The 27,180-nt window shown below is 45.5% G+C and overlaps 1 protein-coding gene across 1 annotated transcript in view; it reads right to left on the bottom strand.

The window, feature by feature from the left end:
* The window catches only part of LOC137571671 (probable cation-transporting ATPase 13A4), a 229,459-nt gene that overhangs the window by 169,538 nt on the left and 32,741 nt on the right, over positions 1-27,180 (bottom strand). The window contains exons 2-3 of the mRNA XM_068281166.1: positions 14,405-14,578; positions 2,038-2,172 (exon numbers count right to left, since the gene is read on the bottom strand). Of these exons, the coding sequence (XP_068137267.1) occupies positions 2,038-2,172; positions 14,405-14,578 (309 nt within the window). The remainder of the gene's footprint in view (positions 1-2,037; positions 2,173-14,404; positions 14,579-27,180) is intronic.

The raw sequence follows: 27,180 nt of genomic DNA, 5'->3' as shown, positions 1-27,180 counted from the left end.
CAGGAAGGGGTGCTAGCTGATTGGCTGTCATGTGTCTGCTGTGAGGTAAGGGGTCAAAGTTTAGCTCAATGATGATGTATAGGGGGTGAATCGAACACGCCAAATGTTCGCTATTCACCGTGAATGCGAACAGCATACTGCTCGCCGGCAAACTGTTCGAGCCATCTGTAGTTAGAGAGGAGTTTGTTTATTTGTTTGGTGAATCAAAGGGCTTGGTTTACTAAAGACTTATAACAATGGAGAACCTAAGTCATCTATTAAATCCATCCATCACCAGCAGTGTTCTACGCATGCGCAGTTCCTTTAAAGAATTGTACCGTGCATACACAGAGACCTCCCAGCTACGGGAGCTCCAACATACCATACATATATGGGACCATACATGCCCAGTAGCCTGTGACTACAAATAGCTGGAGGTCTTTGTGAAGGGGACAGCGACAACAGAGGGGACCCGGACGACACCAAGAGGCTGGAAGAAGCTTCAGGCAAGTAAATATCATTTTTTTATATTTTTATTTTGTACAGTTCGGGTATGCTTCCGTTTTGGATAGGATGTTAAAAAAAAAAACAAAAAAACATATCCAGGGGTTACAACATAATAATAATAATAATAATAATATGGAGCCCTCTCATGGGTCATAATGAACCATTGTAAGGCTTGATAAAAGAAAAATAAATTATTCTTAGTGCAATCTTGTGCACACCCACAGTAAGAGCTTATTTTGAGTAAATCCAGAACCCTCTTATTTATTTGACGAAGGGAAAAAAAACGAATAAAAACACAGGGGCTAGCTGTGACTGCAGTGGTGCAAACTCTAATTCACTAACGGTTTAGCAATATTCTCTGGGTTCTGATAACACCTAAATAAGTGGTGTACACCCTTGCCACTTAAAGGGACTCCGAGCAGTGCAAAAACTATGGAAAGATGCATATCATTTTAAAGCTCTCTTTCTCCTCTTTCCAATGATATATAAATCGCCACCCTATGCCTTTTAGTTTTCGCTATTTTCGTGATTGAAATTGCCGCGGCCGCGATTTCGATCGCGAAAATAGAGAAAACTAAAAGGCGTAGGGTGACGATTTAGGTGTCGTCAGAAAGAGGAGAAAGAGAGCTTTAAAATGATATCCATCTTTCCATAGTTACATTGTATTACACAGGACGACACTTTCCCCAGTGTCAGCAGCTCCATTCAGCAGAATGGACTGCTGACTTTAGGAAATAGTCGCCCTGTGTAATACAATGTAACTATGGAAAGATGGATATCATTTTAAAGCTCTCTTTCTCCTCTTTCTGACGACACCTAAATTGTCACCCTACACCTTTTAGTTTTCTCTATTTTTGCGATCGAATCGCGGCCGCGGCAATTTCAATCGCGAAAATAGCGAAAACTAAAAGGCGTAGGGGGGCGATTTATATATCATTGGAAAGAGGAGAAAGAGAGCTTTAAAATGATATGCATCTTTCCATAGTTTCTGCACTGCTCGGAGTCCCTTTAATAGAATACAACTCAAAAAATAAATAATTTGGGGTTTGCGCCAGGCAAGTCTATAGTAAAATATCAGTAATATAGCATTACTGATATTTTAACTATCGGCGAAAACTAGAGAATCAGCGGCGCAATATGTACCAAATTTAGTGAGAGGTAGTGTATGACTATAGTCCTCCCTCAACTCTATACTGTGTATACAGGAACAGGACTGTGCATTGCTACATCCACTAACATAAGCAGAAAAACAGATTGCGTCAATCTCTCAAGTGGGCCAAAGTAGGGCTAGCAAAAACTTTACTATGGGGCCCAATGATTTACAACGATCCATTGGCCAAGAAAGGTTGGGTGGATGCTGTGAATATTCTGCTTTTTATTCAGTAAATCGGTGCTCTATAAAATATGTATGTAGAATTTTAGTTACTATACTATCAAACTGGTCTAAAAAAAAACCTTTGCTCTGTTAATCGGTAATCCATCATATCATTTTTGATTTTCCACAAGCAGCATATTTTTGCAATAGGATTTAAAGAAGAAATCCAAACTCACACAATAATCTGGCTTTATCACCGCTTTTGTAATGACCGAATCCTTATCTTTTGTGGTGTTAAAGAATGAGTTGTACTGCAGTTCTGATAACCGGAGCAGCAGAACTTTCTTCCATGTGTGTATTTTAAAGGCATCCTACAGGGAAAGAGAACAGCCAAATGGCAACACTGGTGAAAAATGACTATATACAAATAACATGTGAAAGGACCACCATTACCAAAAAAGGCCAAAAATGAAAATACATGTCACCGCACACAGAAAAGACATACATTTCTCACAAAGTGAAGAAATTACAAATTTACATTATAAATTACTTTTAACCTATGTCGCTGTCACTTATGCTAGGTACACACCATACAATTTTCTGTTAGATTTACTTGCCCGATAGATAATTTCCAACATGTTGGAAATTATCTATCTAACCATCTATCTGCCTAACAATTAAGCATTGTTCTACTCTACTGGAAAGAACCAGAAGTCAATGCACCAGAGACAATGACCAGTCTCTACAGAAAATAATCAAACACAAAATCTAACACAAAATCCAAAGCCCCATCTACACGATACGATTCTTTGTACGATTCGATTACGATTCTATTTACGATCTGATTAAATCCGACATGTCCGATCGGGATTCGATGCAATTCGATTTGCCATTTATTTTCAAAAGCACTGAACAGCAGTTCCTTTGTCCAGGAGGCTGGCCAGTATGTTTGTATAGATCCTTCCCAGGGAATGCTTTTCAGAATCAGAATTGTTTATTTGGCCAAGCATGACTGGGTCCCTTCCGCCGGCATTGGCTTTGGCACAATACTTAGCTCACTGTAGAGGATAGAGATAGATGAATAGGTGTAACGATTGTGGAATTCTCTCCGTGATCAGCGCACAAGACGTGCGCTGACACTGCGGATATCCTCCACAAGCGTATAATTTGCGGGAACCCAGCAAAAGGTGCAATGCACCTGTAGAGGGAAATTCCTGTCGGCAGGTGGAGCTGTGGAGTGCAGAGGAACAGCTCCTCTGCCCTGCCACACACGCCAGACAGGAATTGCACGAAGGGCAGAAACGCAGGGCAAGATAGCCCTGAAAGGGAGAGATCAAAGTGACAGAGGGTATGTGTGTTCACCAAACTAATCACCACCCTGCGACGATGAACACACAACCAGGAAGACAAAGCGAGAAGGCAATCGCCGGAGATGGCGATTGCTAACAGCGACACAAGACCGAATAAGCACAGATGAGGAATGTATGTTTGTCCACCAATCTAACCGCCACCTGCGACGGTGGACACACAACAGAAGAAACCAAGTGAGAACGCAATCGCAAGAGAAGCGATTGCGGAAGAGAATGAGCACAGGGACAAATTGTATGTGTGTGCACCAAACTAGTCGCCAACCCGCGACGGTGCATACACAACAGCAGATATGAAGTAGGAACGCAATCGCGAGGGAGGCGATTGCCAGAGGTGACACAAGGCTACAGCAAGGCAGAACACGAGAGTAGCAAAGGCACAGCAAATCATACAATGAGAAGATAAGGAAAATAACAAACGCTGGCTAAACGCGAACACCGCGAACACCGCACTCATTCGCAACAGTGCACGCGTTTATGCGCGGTCTCCACGTGATAAGCACAATAGAGACAAGCACGCCTAACTAACCACCAACAGACAAACATGAAACAGAGGGCGTGAGCGTTTGCTTAACGGTTACCTCACCGAGCCTCCAGCAAGCATTCGTAGCGGACAAGACAGACTCACGAAAACAGGAACAAGCGAGAGATAGGATCCACAGCACTAGCGAAATAGGCTAGTGCGATCCAGGGAGACAGAACAGAGGGATCCACAGCACTAGCAAAGAGGCTAGTGCGATCCAGGGAGACAGAACAGAAGGATCCACAGCACTAGCGCAAGAGGCAAGTGCGATCCAGGAAGACAGAACAGAAGGGGCTACCAGTAACAACCGCTGTTCAGGTTAGCACCCAGACACACAGAATGATTTTCTGTCGACCACCGCTGGGACAGGACAATCGCAACAGACAAAACAGATAAGCAATCCTAACTGCACTAGGGAAACCTGCCTAGTGCAGTCCCAGGAATTACTCTAAGCTAAACTTCAAACAATGAGCAAGGCTGACACTCTCCGGAGTGTTTCACAGGAACTAACCCTTATGACACGCCACTTACTGTGGGAAACATAGCTCTTTATAGAGCAAGCCCACAAAGGATGTGGCTAGGCAATCTGCATGACAAACATATGAAAATTCCTCAGCAGCAAGCTGCACAACTGACAAAAGGTCTGTCTTCCAGAGACCTGCAGAATGCAGACCTGAACAGTGGTCAAAAGGCTGCCTGCCTGCGCAGGCAGCCGTGCGGATCCTCACAATAGGCACACAACATGCAGTTAACAGAAGCAACAAAGGCAACTTGATAAACAGCAAACATTACACAATCACTCATCATTATCAATCGAATCCCGATTGGACATGTTGGATTTAATCGGGTCGTAAATAGATTCGTAATGGAATCGTACAAAGAATCGTATTGTGTAGATTGGGCTTAACAGAAAAATCTAACAGAAAATTCTATGGTGTGTACTAGGCATTGCAGTGGGTAGTAAAAATCTGACAGGTTTTGGACTAGTCCTCATAGAAGAGTCTCACTATTTCTTTTTTTCTTTACCAAATAATGATTGATAATGATAATGGGCGATTGTGTGATGTTTGCTGTTTATCAAGTTGCCTTTGTTGCTTCTGTTAACTGCATGTTGTGTGCCTATCCATCTATCTCTATCCTCTACATTGAGCTAAGTATTGTGCCAAAGCCAATGCCGGTGGACAGGACCCAGTCATGCTTGGCCAAATAAACAATTCTGATTCTGAAAAGCATTCCCTGGGAAGGATCTACAGGTCCTTCTCAAAAAATTGGCATATTGTAATAAAGTTTATTAATTTTCTGCAGTGTACTGATAAACATTAGACTTTCATATATTTTATATTCATTACACACAACTGAAGTAGTTCAAGCCTTTTATTGTTTTAATATTGATGATTTTGGCATACAGCTCATGAAAACCCAAAATTCCTATCTCAAAAAATGTGCATATCATGAAAAGGTTCTCTAAACGAGCTATTAACCTACTCACCTGAATCAACGAATTAACCCTAAACACATGCAAAAGATTTAAGGCTTTTAAAAACTCCCAGCCTGGTTCATTACTCAAAACCGCAATCATGGGTAAGACTGCCGACCTGACTGCTGTCCAGAAGGCCATCATTGACACCCTCAAGCAAGAGGGTAACACACAAAGAAATTTCTGAACGAATAGGCTGTTCTCAGGGTGCTGTATCAAGGCACCTCAGTGGGGAGTCTGTGGGAAGGAAAAAGTGTGACAGAAAATGCTGCACAACGAGAAGAGGTGACCGGACCCTGAGGAAGATTGTGGAGAAGGACCGATTCCAGACCTTGGGGGACCTGCGGAAGCAGTGGATTGAATCTGGAGTAGAAACATCCAGAGCCACCGTGTACAGGCGTGGGCAGGAAATGGGCTACAGGTGCCGCATTCCCCAGGTCAAGCAACTTTTGAACCAGAAACAGCGGCAGAAGCGCCTGACCTGGGCTACAGAGAAGCAGCACTGGACTGTTGCTCAGTGGTCCAAAGTACTTTTTTTGTTTTAAAAACACTTCTTTTATTGGTCGGATGAAATATGCAAATTTTTTGAGATAGGAAATTTGGGTTTTCATGAGCTGTATGCCAAAATCATCAATATTAAAACAATAAAAGGCTTGAACTACTTCAGTTGTGTGTAATGAATCTAAAATATATGAAAGTCTAATGTTTATCAGTACATTACAGAAAATAATGAACTTTATCACAATATGCTAATTTTTTGAGAAGGACCTGTATACAAACATACCGGCCGGCCTCCTGGACAAAGCAACTGCTGTTCAGTGCTTTTGAAAATAAAGAAACCCCTGATAAACCCCAATGAGGATGTTTACTACTACTGTAAGTGACAGCAATATGGGGTAAAAGTAATTTACGGTGCATTTTACTCTGGTGTGTGTGTGTGTGTGTGTGTGTGTATGTGTGTGTGTGTGTGTGTGTGTGTGTGTGTGTGTGTGTGTGTTGCAAAAGTTTGGGCAACCTTCTTAATAGTCATGATTTTCCTGTATAAATCGCTGGTTGTTACTGTAAAAAATGTCAGTTAAATATATCAGATAGGAGACACAAACAGTGATATTTGAAAAGTGAAATTATGTTTATTGGATTTACAGAAAGTGCGCAATAATTGTTTAAACAAAATTAGGCAGGTGCACTAATATGAGCACCACAAAAAAAAAAATGAAATCAATATTTAGTAGCTCCTCCTTTTGCAGAAATTACAGCCGCTAAACGCTTCCTGTAGGTTCCAATGAGAGTCTGCATTCTGGTTGAAGGTATTTTGGACCATTCCTCTTTATAAACCACCTCTAGGTCATTCATGTTTGATGGCTTCCATGCATGGTCAGCTCTCTTTAACCACTTGAGGACCTAGGGCTTTCTACCCCTTAAGGACCGTCCACTTTTTTTCCATTCAGACCACTGCAGCTTTCACGGTTTATTGCTCGCTCATACAACCTACCACCTAAATGAATTTTGGCTCCTTTTCTTGTCACTAATAAAGCTTTCTTTTGGTGCTATTTGATTGCTCCTGCGATTTTTACTTTTTATTATATTCAGCAAAAAAGACATGAATTTTGGCAAAAAAATGATTTTTTTAACTTTCTGTGCTGACATTTTTCAAATAAAGTAAAATTTCTGTATACATGCAGGCGAAAAATGTGGACAAACATGTTTTTGATAAAAAAAAAACCCCTTCAGCGTATATTTATTGGTTTGGGTAAAAGTTATAGCGTTTACAAACTACGGTGCAAAAAGTGAATTTTCCCATTTTCAAGCATCTATGACTTTTCTGACCCCCTGTCATGTTTCATGAGGGGCTAGAATTCCAGGATAGTATAAATACCCCCCAAATGACCCCATTTTGGAAAGAAGACATCCCAAAGTATTCACTGAGAGGCATAGTGAGTTCATAGAAGATATTATTTTTTGTCACAAGTAAGCGGAAAATGACACTTTGTGAAAAAAAAAAAAAAGTTTCCATTTCTTCTAACTTGCGACAAAAAAAAATGAAATCTGCCACGGACTCACCATGCCCCTCTCTGAATACCTTGAAGGGTCTACTTTCCAAAATGGGGTCATTTGTGGGGTGTGTTTACTGTCCTGACATTTTGGGGGGTGCTAAATTGTAAGCACCCCTGTAAGCCTAAAGGTGCTCATCGGACTTTGGACCCCTTACCACAGTTAGGCTGCAAAAAAGTGCCACACATGTGGTATTGCCGTACTCAGGAGAAGTAGTATAATGTGTTTTGGGGTGTATTTTTACACATACCCATGCTGGGTGGGAGAAATATCTCTGTAAATGACAATTTTTTAATTTTTTTTTACACACAATTGTCCATTTACAGAGTTATTTCTCCCACCCAGCATGGGTATGTGTAAAAATACACCCCAAAACACATTATACTACTTCTCCCGAGTACGGCGGTACCACATGTGTGGCACTTTTTTACACCCCAAGTACGCTAAGGGGCCCAAAGTCCAATGAGTACCTTTAGGATTTCACAGGTCATTTTGCGGAATTTGATTTCCAAACTACTCCTCACGGTTTAGGGCCCCTAAAATGCCAGGGCAGTATAGGAACCCCACAAATGACCACATTTTAGAAAGAAGACACCCCAAGGTATTCCGTTAGGAGTATGGTGAGTTCATAGAAGATTTTATTTTTTGTCACAAGTTAGTGGAAAATGACACTTTGTGAAAAAAACAATAAAAATCAATTTTCCGCTAACTTTTGACAAAAAATAAAATCTTCTATGAACTTACTATACTCCTAACAGAATACCTTGGGGTGTCTTCTTTCTAAAATGGGGTCATTTGTGGGGTTCCTATACTGCCCTGGCATTTTAGGGGCCCTAAACCGTGAGGAGTAGTCTGGAAATCAAATTCCGCAAAATGACCTGTGAAATCCTAAAGGTACTCATTGGACTTTGGGCCCTTTAGCGCAGTTAGGGTGCAAAAAAGTGCCACACATGTGGTATTGCCGTACTCGGGAGAAGTAGTACAATGTGTTTTGGGGTGTATTTTTACACATACCCATGCTGGGTGGGAGAAATAACTCTGTAAATGGACAATTGTGTGTAAAAAATCAAAAGATTGTCATTTACAGAGGTATTTCTCCCAACCGGGATGGGTATGTGTAAAAATACACCCCAAAACACATTGTACTACTTCTCCCGAGTACGGCGATACCACGTGTGGCACTTTTTTGCACCCTAACTGCGCTAAGGGGCCCAGAGTCCAATGAGTACCTTTAGGCTTTACAGGGGTGCTCACAATTTAGCACCCTGCCCACTTGCCAGGACAGTTAACAAACCCCACAAATGACCCCATTTTGGAAAGAATACACAACAAGGTATTCCATGAGGGTAATGGTGAGGTCATTGAAAATTTTATTTTTTGTCACAAGTAAACGGAAAATGACACTTTGTTAAAAAAAAAAATTAAAAAAAAAATTCTGCTAACTTGTGACAAAAACTAAAATCTTTTATGAACTCACCGTGCACCTCACATAATACTTTAGGGTGTCCTCTTTCCAAAATGGGGTCATTTGTGGAGTCTGTCCTGGCATTTTAGGGTCTCTGCAATCATTACATGTATGGCCAGTATTAGGAGTTTCTGCTATACTCCTTATATTGGGTATACAAGTAATGCACTCTGGGCTGAAAGGAAAAATGAACGGCAAACATACCTTGCTCCACATCAATGGCAGTGATAACCTCAGGAGAGAGACACCCCGTGCCACCCTGCACTCAGGGTGAGCCACCAACTTATGTGACTGGGCCTCAGAACTTTAGTATACAGCATTATGCCTGTAGGATACAGCAATATGCCTGCTAATAGAGATGACTCTGTGTGGCATTAAAGCATCATCATAGGCCCAAATCACATATAAACCGGGGGTGTCCACACTCAAGGGAAATTCAAACATGCCGTCTTATATCGCCAACCCAGGACAGATCAGCAATATCAAGCATGGAAACCGATCCTTCCGACTTTTATGCTTACCCGTTTTTTTGGTTTTCAAGCTCACCTCTCCTCCACCTGGGACAATGTGCGAAAGACCACTGAGTGTGTGCCTACTCCTGTGTCTGGAGTTCCCTAGGTTCTAATAGTGTACCTGCTCGTGGTACCTCTCAAAACACTTCCCTACGCATAGGCCAGGCTGATCAGGACAGCGGAGACAATAAAAACTGGTGTCATTCCTTCTTCCAGTCCTGCTGCAGACACGACAACGTTTTCTTCTGATGCGTTGACCTGGGGCACACGGAATCTGATAGGCGTAATGCCTACCATGCAGTCGGCTAGTTGCATCTGGGGGGGGGGGGGGGGGGGCTGGCACCTCCTGGATACAGGATGTCCAGAATGATCTGTTCCTGAAATTGGAGGAAAGATCCAGTTCTCCCAGCCTTACTGTAGAGAACAAAGCTGTTGTAAACTGCCAATTGAATCAGATAAAAAGACACTTTCTTATACCAGCGTCTTGTTTTCCGGGTCATTAAATAGGGCGCTAACCTCTGGTCATTGAAGTCCACCCCTCCCATGTTGACATTATATTCGTGGACGACAAGGGGCTTTTCAATGACCGCAGTTGCCCGTTGAATTTGGACTGTCGTGTCTGTGTGAATGGTGGACAGAAAGTAAACGTCCCTCTTGTCCCTCCATTTCACCGCGAGCAGGTCTTCAGTACGCAAGGCGGCCCTCTGCCCCCGTTCAAGTCTGGTGGTAATGAGCCGTTGGGGGAAGCCCTGGCGACTAGGCCGCGCAGTGCCACAGCATCGGATTCCTTCTAACTTTAAGTGCTGAAAGAGGGCCACACTTGTGTAATAATTGACCACAAAAAGATGGTACCCCTTCTGGAACAAGGGTGACACCAAGTCCCACACAACCTTTCCACTGCTCCCCAGGTAGTCAGGGCATCCGACCGGCTCCAATTTTGAGTCTTTTCCCTCATAGACCCTAAAACGACATGTATAGCCTGTGGCCCTTTCACAGAGCTTATACAGTTTCACCCCATACCGGGCGCGCTTTCTTGGGATGTACTGTTTGATGCCAAGGCGCCCGGTAAAGCGTAAGAGGGACTCGTCTACGCAGATGTGCTGTTCAGGGATATAAGCATCTGCAAATGTTGAGGACAGGTGGTCTATGAGGGGCCGAATTTTGTGGAGCCGGTCATAAGCAGGGTCTCCCCTTTTATGACAGGTTTCGTCGTCGAAGTGCAGGAAGCGCAGGATGGACTCAAATCGTGTCCTGGACATGGCAGCAGGGTACAAGGGAATATGATGTACTGGGTTCGTAGACCAATACGACCGCAATACATTCTGTTTCATTAGTCCCAAGTGAAGGATAAGGGCCAAAAAGATTTTAATGTCGGAAACTTGGACTGGTTTCCACCCGAAAGGCTGGGCATACATGCTCTCCGGGTGCTCGGTGATGAATTGTGTGGCTTTACGGTTGGTCTCAACCACAATTAAGTCCAAGAGAACCTGGGTGATGAACAGCTGCAAAAATTCTAGGGCCATACCTAGATGAGCTGTCGCCACCTGGACTCCAGACTGGGCGGTGAAAGGGGGCACTACGGGTGCGGCGGAATCAGGGGATTGCCAATCTGGTTGTGCCAGCACCTCTGGGAGTCTATGGGTACTACGGGCCCGTCTTCTTCTTGGTGGCTGCGACGGGGGTACTACTGCACTTGCCACCGTACCAGTTTCAACTTCCATGCTGACGCTCACCACTTCGCCAGGGTCTACAGAAGTACTGGTACCAAGTCCAGGAGATGCTGCGCTGCTGGTGCCTGCCTCACCAAGAAAACTATCAACAGCGCTAGCACCACCCTGCTGCCCTTGAGGCGGATCCTGCGCCACCTGCGGTCTAACGACTTGGGGTCTGGTACGCCTGGCTCTAGCCGGGACCATAGCCTCGTCATCACTTTCGGTCAGGGAACCACTGCTTTCTACAGGTTCAAATTCGGACCCGGAAGATTCGACGGATGATTCTTCTTAAAAGAACTCATCCGACTGGTCCATGTACCTGTATACCTCTTCATCGGAAAGCCCCCTTCTTGCCATTTTGGATTGCTAAATTTATGGGGTTTTCCTCCGAGACTACCCAGAAAAAAAGAGCACCTACCTAGCAAAAAGGGAGTATTTGAGAGGTATTGGGGTTGGTGGGAAGTGGGGTCTCAGAGGCAATCAAACAATCACGGGACAATCAAATACAATTACAGCACAATCGACTCCAATCACAGCACAATCAAATCTGATGCACCCGGAAGGTGATGGGGGGAGGGTGGGATTGGGTGTGGCGGGAAGTGGGGTCTCAGGCAATCAAACAATCACGGGGCAATCGAAGCCGATCACGGGACAATCAAATACAATTACAGCACAATCGACTCCAATCACAGCACAATCAAATCTGATGCACTCGGAAGGTGATGGGGGGAGGGTGGGATTGGGTGTGGCGGGAAGTGGGGTCTCAGGCAATCAAACAATCACGGGGCAATCGAAGCCGATCACGGGACAATCAAATACAATTACAGCACAATCGAATCCAATCACAGCCCAATCAAATCTGATGCACTCAGAAGGTGATGGGGGGAGGGTGGGATTGGGTGTGGCGGGAAGTGGGGTCTCAGGCAATCAAACAATCACGGGGCAAGCGAAGTCGATCACGGGACAATCAAATACAATTACAGCACAATCGACTCCAATCACAGCACAAGCAAATCTGATGCACTCGGAAGGTGGTGGTTGGAGGTGGTGGGGGGGAGGGTGGGGTTGGGTGTGGTGGGGGGGGGGGGGGTTGGGTGTGGTGGGAAGTGGGGTCTCAGGCAATCAAACAATCACGGGACAATCGAAGCAGATCACGGGACAATCAAATACAATCGCAGCACAATCAAATACAAGCGCAGCACAATCGAATACAAGCGCAGCACAGTCAAATACAATGCACTTGGACGGTGATTAGGGGGGGGGGGGGTCTGAGGGCGATTTGAGGGGGTGGGGGGTTGATCAGGAGCCTGCACGGGGCAGACTGAGTCCTGATCTGATGAGAGGCAGACACAGGGGGTTACTGATCAAAGATCAGTTAGTGATTGCTGGGGAGGACAGATGTAAACAAAGAGCAGGGGATGTAATCAGAAGGGGGGTATGAGGGCAATCGAGGGCCTGGGCAGGTGATCGGTTACCCCCGCGGGGCAGTTAGGGTCTGCTCTGATGGGTGGGGGTGCTGAGGGGTGATGGACAGGTGATGGACAGGTGATCAGAGGGGGATCAGAGGGGGATCAGGGGGTAAGGTAGCTGTATACAGATGTATACAGTATACAGGGGGGTAGTCTGGGATGGGGTCTGGGGGTGATCTAAAGGTAGGTGGGGGATCAGGGGTGACTAGGAGGCAGTTAGGGACCTAAACTAAGGGGCAGCGTCGCTAGTTAGTGGCAGGTGGGGGGAGTGGGGGTTTTGCAGGGGTGCAAGGGTGCTAGGCAGGGGTCTGCTGGGGTGATCAGGGGGGGTATGAGGCCTGGGGTGGGTGATCAGGGGGGCTGTTAGGCAAAAATCGCTGTGTTGTCGTCTACTTACAGAGTGCTTCCTCCTCGCTAGTGGTCTCTGCAACAATGAGACCACGAGGCGAGGAGGAAGCACGTATAAGGCACTTTGTTTACCTAACAAAGTGCCTTATACTGTCTGATTGGTGGATCCCGGAGATTCCTCCGCTCGCCGGCTCTGCTAAGTGGCCGGCGAGCAGAGGCAAAATGCCGGGCTTCCGACTCCCGGCGGAGGATCGCGTCACGGATGACGCGATCGCTCCGCCCATGCCCATACAAGGATCGCCGCATTTTGTCAATACGGCGGTCCTTGGGCGTCCACTTCCCGGCCGCCATTTGTCTATACGGCGGTCGGGAAGTAGTTAACTCACACCACAGATTTTCAATTATATTCAGGTCTGGGGACTGAGATGACCATTCCAGAACATTGTACTTGTTCCTCTGCATGAATGCCTTAGTGTATTTTGAGCAGTGTTTAGGGTCATTGCCTTGTTGAAAGATCCAGCCCTGGTGCAGCTTCAGCTTTGTTAATGATTCCTGGACATTGCTCTCCAGAATCTGCTGATACTGAGTGGAATCCATGCGTCCCTCAACTTTTACAAGATTCCCACTCCCTGCACTGGCCACACAGCCCCACAGCATGATGGAACCACCACCATATTTTACTGTAGGTAGCAGGTGTTTTGCTTGAAATGCTGTGTTGTTTTTCCTCCATGCATAACACCCTTTGTTATGCCCAAATAACTCAATTTTAGTTTCATCAGTTAACAGCACCTTATTCCAAAATGAAGCTGGCTTGTCCAAATGTGCTTTAGCATACCTCTGTTTGTGCTGTGGGCGGAGAAAAGGCTTCCTCTGCATCACTCTCGCATACAGCATCTCCTTGTGTAAAGTGCGCCGAATGGTTGAACGATGCACAGTCACTCCATCTGCAGCAAGATGATGTTGTAGGTCTTTGGTGCTGGCCTGTGGGTTGACTGATTGTTCTCACCATTCATTGCTTCTGTTTATCCAATATTTTTCTTTGTCTGGCACTTCGAGCCTTAACTTGAACTGAGCCTGTGATCTTCCATTTCCTCAATATGTTCCTAACTGTGGAAACAGACAGCTGAAATCTCTGAGACAGCTTTCTGTATCCTTTCCCTAAACCATGATGGTGAACAATCTTTGTCTTCAGGTCATTTGAGAGTTGTTTTGAGACCCCCGTGTTCCTACTCTTCAGAGAAAATTAAAAGAGGAGGGGAACTTACAATTGACCCCCTTAAATACTCTTTTTTATAATTGGATTCACCTGTGTATGTAGGTCAGGGGTCACTGAGCTTACCAAGCCAGTTTGAGTTCCAATGATTATTTCTAAAGGTTTTGGAATCAATAAAATGACCACATTGCTTAAATCTATGCACTTGCCCAATTTTATTTAAACAATTATTGCGCACTTCCTGTAAATCCAATAAACTTAATTTCACTTCTCAGATATCACTGTGTGTGTCTCCTATATAATGTATTTAATGGACATTTTTTATCGTAACAACCAACGATGTGTGTGTGTGTGTGTGTGTGTGTGTGTGTGTGTGTGTGTATATGTGTATTGTGTGTATGTATGTGTGTATCTGTGTTTTTCTTTGGTGATTGTGGTCCTTTAAGACATTGCACTTGAACTTACTGTGGTTCGGAGTAAAACAGTATTGGCTTCTTGCAAGGAACATGGAACACAGTTGGCCCATACATGCCATTCTGGTTTCCAGTAGAACAGGAGTAAAAGAAATCCAATGGTGAGTATATATCCAATAATGCACAATATTTCCCGGAAGGTGCTTGTACGGTATCCAAAAATGTCCTATTTGGAAAAAGAAGGGAATCAAAGATTACCTAATGCTTATTGCTAAAAAAAATACCAGTATCAGTTAACCTCCCTGGCAGTGCATTTCTTTCTGGAATTATGAGTCAAAAGCAGTACTGTACTTTTTTTTTCAAGAATTTTAGGCCTCCAATTCTTAAGTCATAATAACTCACCAAAATACAGCTGGTAGACATTCTACATATCAATAAAAGACTGGAACACACATTTAATTAATTACATTTATGAATAAACTTAAACAAGTTGTGAAACTGTACAAATAAGGCAGACAGAGAGTAGTCAAAATCCAGGCAGATGTCAGAGCAGGCAGCAGATAGATAGATAGATAGATAGATAGATAGATAGATAGATAGATAGATAGAGACATATAATACATATATATGTAGATACATATACATATATGTATATGTATCTACATATATATGTATAATGCATGGCTCAAAAAGTTCAAGTCTACTTTAAATTTAGTCTCGCCCCCGGCGACGTCACACCGCCACACTGATTGGCCGCTGGGTCCCCGGAAGAATTGCGGGGACATGGGGATCCCGGCAGTCGAAAATGCAGGTAGCCGGGGAAGAAGCCTGGGTCCCGCTGTGCAGCGCTGATCGCACGCAGGACCCAGAGAGTGTGCGCACGCAGCTGTTCTTCCCAGCCTGACCTGAGCACGGGCTTACCGCTCCTAGCACACAAAGCAGAGCCCGTGCTCAGGTCGGCATTACCGCCAGGGGTGGGGGGGGGGGGGTTAAAGGAGAACTGTAGTGAGAGTTATAAAGAAAGGAGAACCGAGAGCCCAAATATGGTGTAGTATGTCAATGCAATTGGTATATTTGAGAAAGGAGTAAATTGTATACTCACAAACACGGGTTACCTCCAGGTAACCACTGTATAAGCAGGTGAGGAAATTGACCTGTCCCCACTCAGGATTAAGAAGTCGCTCTCTGTAGACGTGAAAAGAAGGGGTATCCCCCTCCACCAAAGGTGGATATATAATGTGTTATAGACTGAACAGAGGCGCCAAAAGGATAAAAACAATGTTTAAAATGTTAAAAATTAGCTTAGGAGGCAGTGGTGGACTTACCTCCCTCAAGCAGACACAGGAAGCTGTGCAATTCAACATAGACAAAAATTTTTAATATTATACTCCAAGGGATTTAGTACAACGCGTTTCGCAGGTCTACACCCGCTTCATCAGGCAGTATAAAATAGGAGCACACAGCAACGTAGTGTCAGAGTAACACCTGGTGCCAGGTGTTACTCTGACACTACGTTGCCGTGTGCTCCTATTTTATACTGCCTGATGAAGCGGGTGTAGACCTGCGAAACGCGTTGTACTAAACCCCTTGGAGTATACTATTAAAAAATTTTGTCTATGTTGAATTGCACAGCTTCCTGTGTCTGCTTGAGGGAGGTAAGTCCACCACTGCCTCCTAAGCAAATTTTTAACATTTTAAACATTGTTTTTATCCTTTTGGCGCCTCTGTTCAGTCTATAAAACAAACTGTAGTGAGATGTATATGGAGGCTGCCATGTTGATTTCCTTTTGAACAATACCAGTTGCCTGGCAGTCCTCTACCTCTAATAATTTTAGCCCTAGACCCTGAACAAGCATGCAGCAGATCATGTGTTTCTGACATTTTTGTCAAATCTGACAAGATTAGCTGCATGCTTGTTTCTGGTATGATTCAGACACTACTGCAGTTAAACAGACTAACAAAGCTGCCAGGCAAGTGGTATTGCCTAAAGTGTACCAGAGCTGTAAATTTTAAAAGATTTTATACATACCTGGGTCTTCCTCCAGCCCTATTCGCTCCAATCACTCCCACGCCGGCATTCTCCGCTGCCAGCAGCTTGGGGAACCGAGTCCCCGCACTTCCGTCAGTCGGAGCTAGTCTGGCGTAAGAGAAGCGTGCCTCTCCGTATCTCTCCAGCAGCTGCTGGAGAGATACGCAAAGAGTGCACTTCTCCTGCATAGCTGGCCACAACTGACATTGGTGACGGGACCCGGTTCCCCAAGCTGCTGGCAGCGGAGGATGCTGTCGTGGGAGCGATCGGGGCGGATGGGGCTGGAAGAAGGCCCATGTATGTATAAAATCTTTTTAAATTTACAGCTCTGAGTCCCTTTAAAAAGAAATACATATGGCAGCCTCCATATACCTCCCACCTTCGGTTGTCCTTTAAGATGGTTAACATGTTAACCTTCTTATAATGCTAAATTATGTTCCTGTATAACTTTTCAAAGGGTCCCTAAGATGATATGTGTAACAATGAGATAAACATATGTAGGTACAGTGGCATTCCCAAATATAACTAGTACAAGCGGGGACACCGGCCAGAGCGGAGGGGTCCACAGCTGCTCATCACTGGGGCCTGGGGGGTGAGTCAAGGCTGCCTGCAATACAGGGGACATCTGGCCACACTGAGCACACCATGCCCAGCTTAGCACTAACAGGGATCCGGCTGCCTGACCCCTCAAACCCCCCCCTTCAGAAAAATCACACAAATCAGCCTTCATATGACCCTGCCCCACTGTGCAGTGACAGGGTCTTATGCATAGTGCCAACCCTGGCTAGTGAGCTACTCCTTGCTGGGCAGAAAGTGTTTCTCTGGGATTCTCGTTGGTCTGCACATCACTTACACTTACTGCATCGCCCGTTGACTTGCGTTGCTGCATAATCCGTACGGTAGGCACAGATCATGTAGCAACGTACTGCAGACTTTGCGTCGCGTATGAGGTGGTTTGGATACTTTTGGCGCACCACGTCGCATCGCATTGAGTGTGCAATTCTCCATAGACTTGCATGGCCCTTGCAGCGGGGATACAGCAGGGAAGCGTAACGCAGGACTATGCAGGGCACAAATGCAAAAGTGCCTTAAACAGAAAATAAAACTGTGGGATTCTAAAAAGGTCCTTTTAGGAATAGTTTATTTTCCATTTGGGTTTGCTTTAAATGACGAACGGTGGCAACAGCATACAAAATTGTATATTCTTTTCAATTCAAGAATTACAATCAATTTTTTTTGACTAGTCCTAAAATGAGAAAATCTGACCAATGTAATCACAATTTTTCCACATTTAAGAAAAAAAAATGATTAGGAAATTGCCAATCTACCCTTCACCATTCAATTTTCATAAAAATTGATCAGAAAATCCACCACTCCCAATCAACTTTTATCGTAAGAAAAAAAAAAAAAAAAAAAAAAAGCTTTCAATGTTTCTGTACAACCAATAATTTTTATCAAATATAACTTTATTGCATCATGTGTGGCCACCTTTAGACTAGGTTCACAGTGCTCAGTTGTGTTGCAGAAAAATTCTGCATGTCAACTTACTGCAATTCTGTGGGCCAGTGCACAGTAATGGATTGCGTTATTCTAACTTGCTGCATGCAGGCTTTGCATTAAAGTCTATGTCCAGTCTCAGTTGCAGTTCACACACATTTTAACACATGCGTTATGCAACTGACCACTGTGAATTCAGCCTTAGCGCGTGTCCACTAGTGATGGGCGAACATCCAGATGTTCGGGTTCGGGGGGGGTTCGGCCGAACATGCCCCCGATATTCGGCATGTTCGGGCCGAACCCCGAACCCAACCCGAACATGTCCCTTTGGGGTCCCTATAGGGTCCCAGCATAAAGGGAGAGCATGCCCCGAGCGCCGGGGGGGGGGTCAGAAATGCCCCCCACCCCTCCCCGCTAAGCTCTCCCTTCTGCTGGACCCTATAAAATTAAATAGAAGTCCCCCAAAGTACCTGTAGCAGGCTGGCAGGAAGAGGACAGGAAGCGGACAGCCGGCGATCACAGGCGCTAGTACCATCTGGTACTTCCGCCCTCTCTCTGACGCACTTCCTGTTTACATTTGTAAGTCGCGTCAAGAGAGAACAGAAGTACCGCGATGACGCGTACGAGGGTACGCGTCATCTACATGATGACACGCACCCTCGTACGCGTCATCGCGGTACTTCTGCGCTCTCTTGACGCGACTTACAAATGTAAACAGGAAGTGCGTCAGAGAGAGGGCGGAAGTACCAGATGGTACTAGCGCCTGTGATCGCCGGCTGCCCGCTTCATGTCCTCTTCCTGCCAGCCTGCTACAGGTACTTTGGGGGATTTCTATTTAATTTTATAGGGTCCAGCAGAAGGGAGAGCTTAGCGGGGAGGGGTGGGGGGCATTTCTGAGCCAACCCCCTCCCCCCCCCCCCCCCCCGCGTTCGGGGCATGCTCTCCCTTTATGCTGGGACTCTATAGGGGGCTTTGTTCGGCCGGACACGGCTGTGTTCGGCCGAACACGGAAGACCTGATCGGGTTCGGGCAGCGTGTTCGGGGGTTGCCGAACCAAACCCGAACAGGCCAAAATCCGGGCGAACCCGAACAGTGGCGAACACTGTTCGCCCATCACTAGTGTCCACACATACAATTTTACCACTTCCATGTACTATGAGGGTCAATAGATATAGACTACTATGAACAGATTGTGTAGAGAAGCTCTCTGTATACACACATCTAATTCTGAGTGGACACTTAACACTTCCATGTAGTAGAGGGCCAATAGATTTTAAATACTTTGAACTATTGTGAAGGTAAGCTCTCAGGCCTAGCTCACAGTGCCCAGTTGTGTTGCAGAATAATGTTACATACCAACTCACTGCCCATATTCTATGGGGCTGTTCACAGTACTGCATTGTAATGGATCACGTTATTCTAAGGCCACATACAGACATCAGACCATAGTCTTTGGAAAATGAAAGATCACAGACCAATCTTACCACCCTTCCTGTAGTATAAGAGCCATACTCTACACAGTCTATTCTATGGAGCTGAACTTCACATCAGAAAAAAATCATTGCAAGATGCTGTACAGACAGATGCTGTACAGACACAAAAGATCAGTATCTGCAAAAGATCTGTTCCTGCCAAAAATCCATTCCTGCAAATTGCAATGATAGTCTATGAGATCTGCAGATCATCATACACACATGATTTAACTGACATTCATCTGCAGATCTGCAGATCTGAAAATCCATCCTGGTGGATCTGATCTGCAGATGAATGTCAGTTAAATCATGTGTGTATGATGATCTGCAGATCTCATAGACTATCATTGCAATTTGCAGGAATGGATTTTTGGCAGGAACAGATCTTTTGCAGATACTGATCTTTTGTGTCTGTACAGCATCTGAGTGTGCAGCATCTTGCAATGATTTTTTTCTGATGTGGAGTTCAGCTTTATAGAAAAGACTGTGTAGAGTATGGCTCTTATACTACAGGAAGGGTGGTAAGATTGGTCTGTGATCTTTCATTTTCCAAAGACTATGGTCTGATGTCTGTATGTGGCCTAACTCGCTGCATGCAGGCTTTGTATTATGTATGTCCAGTCTCCATTGCATTTCACACACATTTAAACACGTGCGGTATGCAACTGACCACCGTGAAACCAGACTCATACTACATGGAAGTGGTAAATTAGCCAATCAAAATTGAATGTGTGTACACACCCCTAGTCAACCTTACAGAAAGATAATGACAGCCATGGCTAGCATTTTTTTTTTCTTGCGATGAAGATGGCAGCAACAACACCTTTGTAGTAGCAGAATTACTTTAAAGCTTACATCCTGCTTTAGATCTGTTGACATCAAACCAAATCCATTGATTCTTGTCTAATTGTACAAACTTGTAAAACTAACTTTCTACTACAGACATGATACAGAACTGGATCAGGTACAGTTATTTATTTACAAAGTGCCAACCATGGCGCTGTACAAAGTAAGAAACAAATAAATAATACAGACAATGGTATACACTAATATATGAAATACAGTTTGTACAAAATACAGAATTGGTAATTACAGTGACAAAATTAATATGAATACACTTGTAATACATTCCAAGACAGAAAAGGGTGAGAGAGCCCTGCTCTTGCAAGCTTACAATCTAAAGGAATGGGGGAAGGGGGGTAGGACAAGAGGTGGGGCAGTATACAATATTCATACCTAGAGACAGTGTGCTTTAGGTTATCTAGTAGAAGTACAACTTAGCCAGAGGTCCAACGGGGAATTGGCCAAAGTTAGAGCGTATGCTTGATGGAAAAAGTGAGTTGAGGGCAGAGCTGGATTATCCCCCAGGCATGCCTGTTGCTTTGATCTAGTGAAAGGTCAGGGGCCCCGGCAGCCCCAATAAAGATTTATTGCGCTTGTTGATGTAACTTGTTATGGTCCATTAAAAACCAGTCTTCAGGAATGCTCTCTGTAACAGATAATAAGACACATACAGACAGCGTTTCCTCCTGGATCCTCCGCCCTCCCCTCCTTAGTTTAGCTGTCAGACACAGGCTGGAGTCTGGAATGACTAATGTTATTTGAGGGATCTCTGTCCAGCGTTCTCCACTAATAAAAACGTTTTGACAAATAGTAATAGTTTGACATGCGGTGGCAATGTGGCATTACCTGGCAGCAAAAAAGATGCAATTTGCAGAGTGTGAGCAGAGGGGAGCAAATCTATTACAGGAGGGGGGGGGGGGGGGAAGATTTCCTTTTATTCAGTGATTTAAGGCCGGTCTGGTGTCTGGTGTGTTCAGGTTTGTTGTTGTAAGGCAATGTGAGACACTTGGCTAGCTGATAAAAGTGCAGTTAAAGGTGTTAAACAAGTTGAAAATTTTTTGACAGTCCCTAGACTCCAGGAGGGCTGCTTACTGACTTGTGTGAAAGATTGGCAGGGACAGGAGTCCTATTACAGGCAAGTAGCCTCTGTGTGATGTGGGACTGCAATACAATTAAGCTCTCTGCTCCATCTCAGGCTATTCTCAATTTCTCTCCACTTCTCCTCTCTCTAGGCTAGTGCATGCCAAAATCGCAATAGCAATCGCTAGCAATTTGCGAGTGAGATTTTGTGAAGAGGTTTTCAGAGGGATTTTTGAATTGCTCGCCAAAAAAATGCTACCTGCAGCATGCTTGCGATTTTGAAAAAAATCACAACGCTGCTGTGGGAACACCCTCATTTGGGTAAAATTAGCCAAGCGCTTTTCAAATCGCTCTTGGTGTGCACCAGCCCTCCCTCATTCACCTAGTGCTGGGTGTCTGTGTCTTCTTGTCATACAAGACAGCTAAATAAAAGTGCAATTCTGGTGAGGCAAATATCTTCTTCCCTCTCTTTTAGCTTTTCTCTCCTCACCGTTTCTCCCCTTCTCTGCATAAGGGCTCAGACGCACTATAAGCACTTTTGTGAGCGATTTTACCATGATTTTAATGCAAGTCAATTTGAGTTTTTTTTTGTTTTTTTTAAAAGCTGATGGCTAAAAGCGCTCAGAAAATTGCCTATAGTGTGTCTGAGCCCTTAGTATTTGTATAGTGCGGGTGAGTTGGGCGCCGGGCGCGCCGAATAACGTCTCTTCCTGCTGCCACTAAACTCCTCGGCGGCATTAAATACTATTTCCCCTCCAAGTCGTTGCAACTCTGAGCAAGGTGTAAATTGGGGTACAGCGATCACCGGAGCCGCGAATTTCCCTTACGTGCCCTGCGCAGCATATTATTGCTGCTTTGGGGCTCCTGGTTTGGGTAACCGGTGCTGAGCGCTGTGCACCAAAACCACCTGCTTTGCCTTCTTCCTCCTCTCTCCAATCTTGTTATTAGAAACCATAATCTGAAGCTGGCCATACATGCATCAATTCTTACTGGCAGATTATTTCACTATGATCGAATCATGATGGCTTTTCCACCTGTCAGTACTGAGTATGGTAACGTGGGTTGTGTGCAGGCAGTGATGCACTGCCACTGACCACCAAAAAGGCATGGATGTTAAGGGAGGGGGGGGGGGGTATTGGAGTGAAAAACTGTGATTTATTCATTTTTATTTACCGTGGTTTGCAAAAGTATTTGGCCCCCTTGAAGTTTTCCACATTTTGTCATATTACTGCCACAAACATGAATCAATTTTATTGGAATTCCACGTGAAAGACCAATACAAAGTGGTGTACATGTGAGAAGTGGAACGAAAATCATACATCGTAATTATTCGGCCCCCTGAGTCAACACTTTGTAGAACCACCTTTTGCTGCAATTACAGCTGCCAGTCTTTTAGGGTATGTCTCCACCAGCTTTGCACATCTAGAGACTGAAATCCTTGCCCATTCTTCTTTGCAAAACAGCTCCAGATCAGTCAGATTAGATGGACAGTGTTTGTGAACAGCAGTTTTCAGATCTTGCCACAGATTCTCGATTGGATTTAGATCTGGACTTTGACTGGGCCATTCTAACACATAGATATGTTTTGTTTTAAACCATTCCATTGTTGCCCTGGCTTTAGGTTTAGGGTCGTTGTCCTGCTGGAAGGCGAACCTCCTCCCCAGTCTCAAGTCTTTTGCAGACTCCAAGAGGTTTTCTTCCAAGATTGCCTTGTATTTGGCTCCATCCATCTTCCCATCAACTCTGACCAGCTTCCCTGTCCCTGCTGAAGAGAAGCACCCCTAGAGCATGATGCTGCCACCACCATATTTGACAGTGGGAATGGTGTGTTCAGAGTGATGTGCAGTGTAAGTTTTCCGCCACACATAGCATTTTGGCCAAAAAGTTCCATTTTGGTCTCATCTGACCAGAGCACCTTCTTCCACATGGTTGCTGTGTCCCCCACATGGCTTGTGGCAAACTGCAAACAGGACTTTTTAGGCTTTTCTGTTAACAATGGCGTTCTTCTTGTCACTCTTACATAAAGGCCAACTTTGTGCAGTGCATAACTAATATTTCTCCTATGGACAGATTCCCCCACCTGAGCTGTAGATCTCTGCAGCTCGTCCAGAGTCACCATGGGCCTCTTGACTGCATTTATGATCAGCGCTCTCCTTGTTCATCCTGTGAGTTTAGGTGGATGGCCTTGTCTTGGTAGGTTTACAGTTGTGCCGTACGCCTTCCATTTCTGAATAATCGCTTGAACAGTCCTCCGTGGGATGTTCAAGGCTTTGGAAATCTTTTTGTAGCCTAAGCCGGCTTTAAATTTCTCAATAACTTAATCCCTGACCTGTCTGGTGTGTTCTTTGGACTTCATGGTGTTGTTGCTCCCAATATTTTCTTAGACAACCTCTGAGGCCATCACAGAGCAGCTGTATTTGTACTGACATTAGATTACACACAGGCGCACTCTGTTTAGTCATTAGCACTCATCAGGCAATGTCTATGGGCAACTGACTGCACTCAGACCAAAGGGGGCTGAATAATTACGCACACCCCACTTTGCAGTTATTTTTATTTTTTTTAAATGTTTGGAATCTTGTATGATTTTCGTTCCACCTCTCACGTGTACACCACTTTGTATTGGTCTTTCACGTGGAATTTCAATAAAATTGATTCATGTTTGTGGCAGTAATATGACAAAATGTGGAAAACTTCAAGGGGGCCGAACACTTTTGCAAACTACTCTGTGTTTCAGTATTTATACAGTATAGCGCCGACATATTATGCAGCGCTGTACAGAGTATATTGTCTTGTCACTAACTGTCCCTCAGAGGGGCTCACAATCTAGTCCCTACCATAGTCATATGTCTATGTTTGTATCATGTAGTGCATGTATCATAGTCTAGTGACAGTTTTTAGGGGTAAGCCAATTAACTTATCTATGTTTTTGGGATGTGAGAGGAAACCGGAGTGCCCCAGAGAAAACCCACGCAGACACGGGTAGAACATACAAACTCCTTGCAGATGTTGACCTGGCTGGGATTCAAATCAGGGACCCAGCGCTGCAAGGCGAGAGCGCTAACCACTATGCCACCATGATGGAAGGAGGGGTACCGAATATTCGGAACTTAGCATTAGCGAGGCAGGGATCATGGTGCCAGGAGGGAGGTCAGTAAAGATGTGTTACCTGACTGAGGGAGATGATGGTCTGGTAAAGAGGAAGGGGATATCCGAGATGGAAGAGGAGCATATTTGAGGGATTAGTAGAGATGGTGGCGAAGGGGAGGACCAGGGGTCTAGTCCTGGAAAAAGAAATGAGTGGACTCACCCTAAAAACCTCTGCGCCGCGCCAAAAATAAGCGTGGTTAAGCATAGCATGGGCGTGGTCATGGGTGGGGCCAAATATACATGGCCTTAGCAGTGGTATAAAAGGACTGCCAGGGGACGTTTGAGCTCTGTCGTAGTGTATCCCCAAAAAGTAGATGTAATCTCACAGCATTTCACCAAACATACACATAATCTGGCAGAGGTTCCCCCAAAATACAGATAATATGGCAGTGGTTCCCTCAAAATAGACAATCTGGCAGCAGCAGTTCCCTCGTGGAAAAAACTAGTTTAAGTGTAATTGGGTGTAATGTACTTTTTACAAAGGGAAAAAGAGAAAAAAAAACAATCCTTTTTGGGGTCATCCACTTCACCCCTCCACAAGCTTGAAGTATATAGAAAGGATTTTGAAAAAATTCATACAGGATTTTCAAAATACAAAAATATCAAAAACTTTATTGGCACAAATTTCATCAAAGATTCATTAAAATTCTCTGTAGGAGATTCCTTGCAGGTGCTTCAAATACAGAATATGTAGCACAGACATGTACTTCGTTCATAAACTTAATGCAATATGGAAAGAGGCAACGACAAGCTCGTTTCGGGCCCAAAAAGACCCTTCATCAAGCCGAATTGCAGAAAGTGCTGTCTGTCAATCCTGTGTGCAGTGCATGGTTGGGACACCAAAAAAGCAAGGAGACATCTGAACCGACCAGATGTAATTTACACAACCCCAATGGCTGTCTCGACACTAACGGGATCTGACATGCTGCAAACATGGCACTCCCATACTCTGACTGGAAGTTAGCAATTGTGTTTGTTGCAGTTGGCATTCAGTTTAGAGGTGGTGGGGTGAGTTCCCTGGAGGTGAGAGGTCCAGGGCTTGCCCGCACTTCCCTCTAGGTGTCGCATGGTGGTTTGGGGGCCCCAGTGAGTGAGAGAGACCTGGGGCCCCTGGGCTGTCATGTGGACCAGTGTTTGTGATTTTAAATTTATTTTTTGCAGCTTCTAGGATGCGGTTGACAGGTGAGTGGTTAGGGAGGGGACCGTGTGGGAGATGTGCCTACACGGGGCGTCCCTGTAAACGACGCAATTCACGATTGCGTCCAACCGAAGCCTCCCACCTGAATGCTAATCTATGTAATTCCTGCTAGGTATGGTACAGCAGGCAAAGGGTGTATGACAGTGCACCTGATTGGCTGACTAGCGTCTGCTGGCCAGATAGAGGCAGGATATTGCTCTGACTGGAAGTTAGCAATTGTGTTTGTTGCAGTTGGCATTCAGTTTAGAGGTGGTGGGGTGAGTTCCCTGGAGGTGAGAGGTCCAGGGCTTGCCCGCACTTCCCTCTAGGTGTCGCATGGTGGTTTGGGGGCCCCAGTGAGTGAGAGAGACCTGGGGCCCCTGGGCTGTCATGTGGACCAGTGTTTGTGATCCCAGTATATGTAGCCAGGTGTACATATGCCCAGTATATATAGCCAGGTGTACATGTGCCCAGTATATGTAGCCAGGTGTATATGTGCCCAGTATATGTAGCCAGGTGTATAGGTGTCCCCAGTATATGTAGCCAGGTGTATAAGTGTCCCCCCAGCTGGAGGGGAGCAGCGCAGTGGAGAGGAGCATTGTGCACAGCGTGGGGAAGGGTGGACGTTTCCCCTCCCTTCCCTCACCTTGGGGCTCCTCTCCTTGGCTCTCCCCTCCATAACGATGGCGGCGGTGGCTGGCGGCGATGGCTGGCAGCGGCATCAGTGGGCGGGACTTACCTCCTCCAGTGTTCCGGGTTGACGCTGTTTGTGCAGCTAGTCTGGTCTAGTGAAGACCAGAGCAGCGGCACGCACAGCGTCAACCCGGAACACTGGAGGAGGTAAGTCCCGCCCACTGATGCCGATGCCAGCCATCGCCGCCAGCCACCGCCGCCATCGTTATGGAGGGGAGAGCCAGGGAGAGGAGCCCCAAGGTGAGGGAAGGAGGGGGGGGGGGGAACGTCCGCCCTTCCCCACGCTGTGCACAATGCTCCTCTTCACTGCGCTGCTCCCCTCCAGGGTGCTAGGGGGGACGGCGGCCACTCTCCAAAAAAAGTGAGTGGACGTCGCCCTCCCGCATTCACGCAGGACTCGACCCCTGGGGAGGACATAAGTGGGGGGGGGGCAAAAGGAATGAGACTTGGGGAGTAAAGTGGCCATATATCTGCTGACATACTGGGAGAACATCTGGTTACCTTTACTGGGGGGTTGTCTTGCTATCTATTCTGGGGGAACATCTGGCTACTACCTATAGTAGGGGGACATCCAACTACCTATACTGGGAGGGCATCCTTTCAACAGGGTGGTTGAGGAGGAGGCCCCAAATTTATTGCTCTGCTTGGGGCCCTGTGTGGTCTTAATCCGGCTCTGTTTGAGGGCACATTTAACCACTTCCCGACCGCCCACTTCCAATAGGCGGCGGCAAAGTGGCACCCCCAGGACTGCGTAATGCTGATCGGCGACGGCACCTGGGGGACTAATTAGCCGGGGATCGCGCGCAGTGATGCACGCGATCCGCCGGCATTAGGCTCCGCCCACCCGCGACGTCAACACGCAGGCCATTTAGCAGCGCCGGCAGGTT

The sequence above is a fragment of the Hyperolius riggenbachi genome, chromosome 4 (assembly GCF_040937935.1).
Source record: "Hyperolius riggenbachi isolate aHypRig1 chromosome 4, aHypRig1.pri, whole genome shotgun sequence".
In the NCBI taxonomy this organism is placed as follows: domain Eukaryota; kingdom Metazoa; phylum Chordata; class Amphibia; order Anura; family Hyperoliidae; genus Hyperolius; species Hyperolius riggenbachi.
This window is presented reverse-complemented; position numbering and strand designations above follow the sequence as displayed.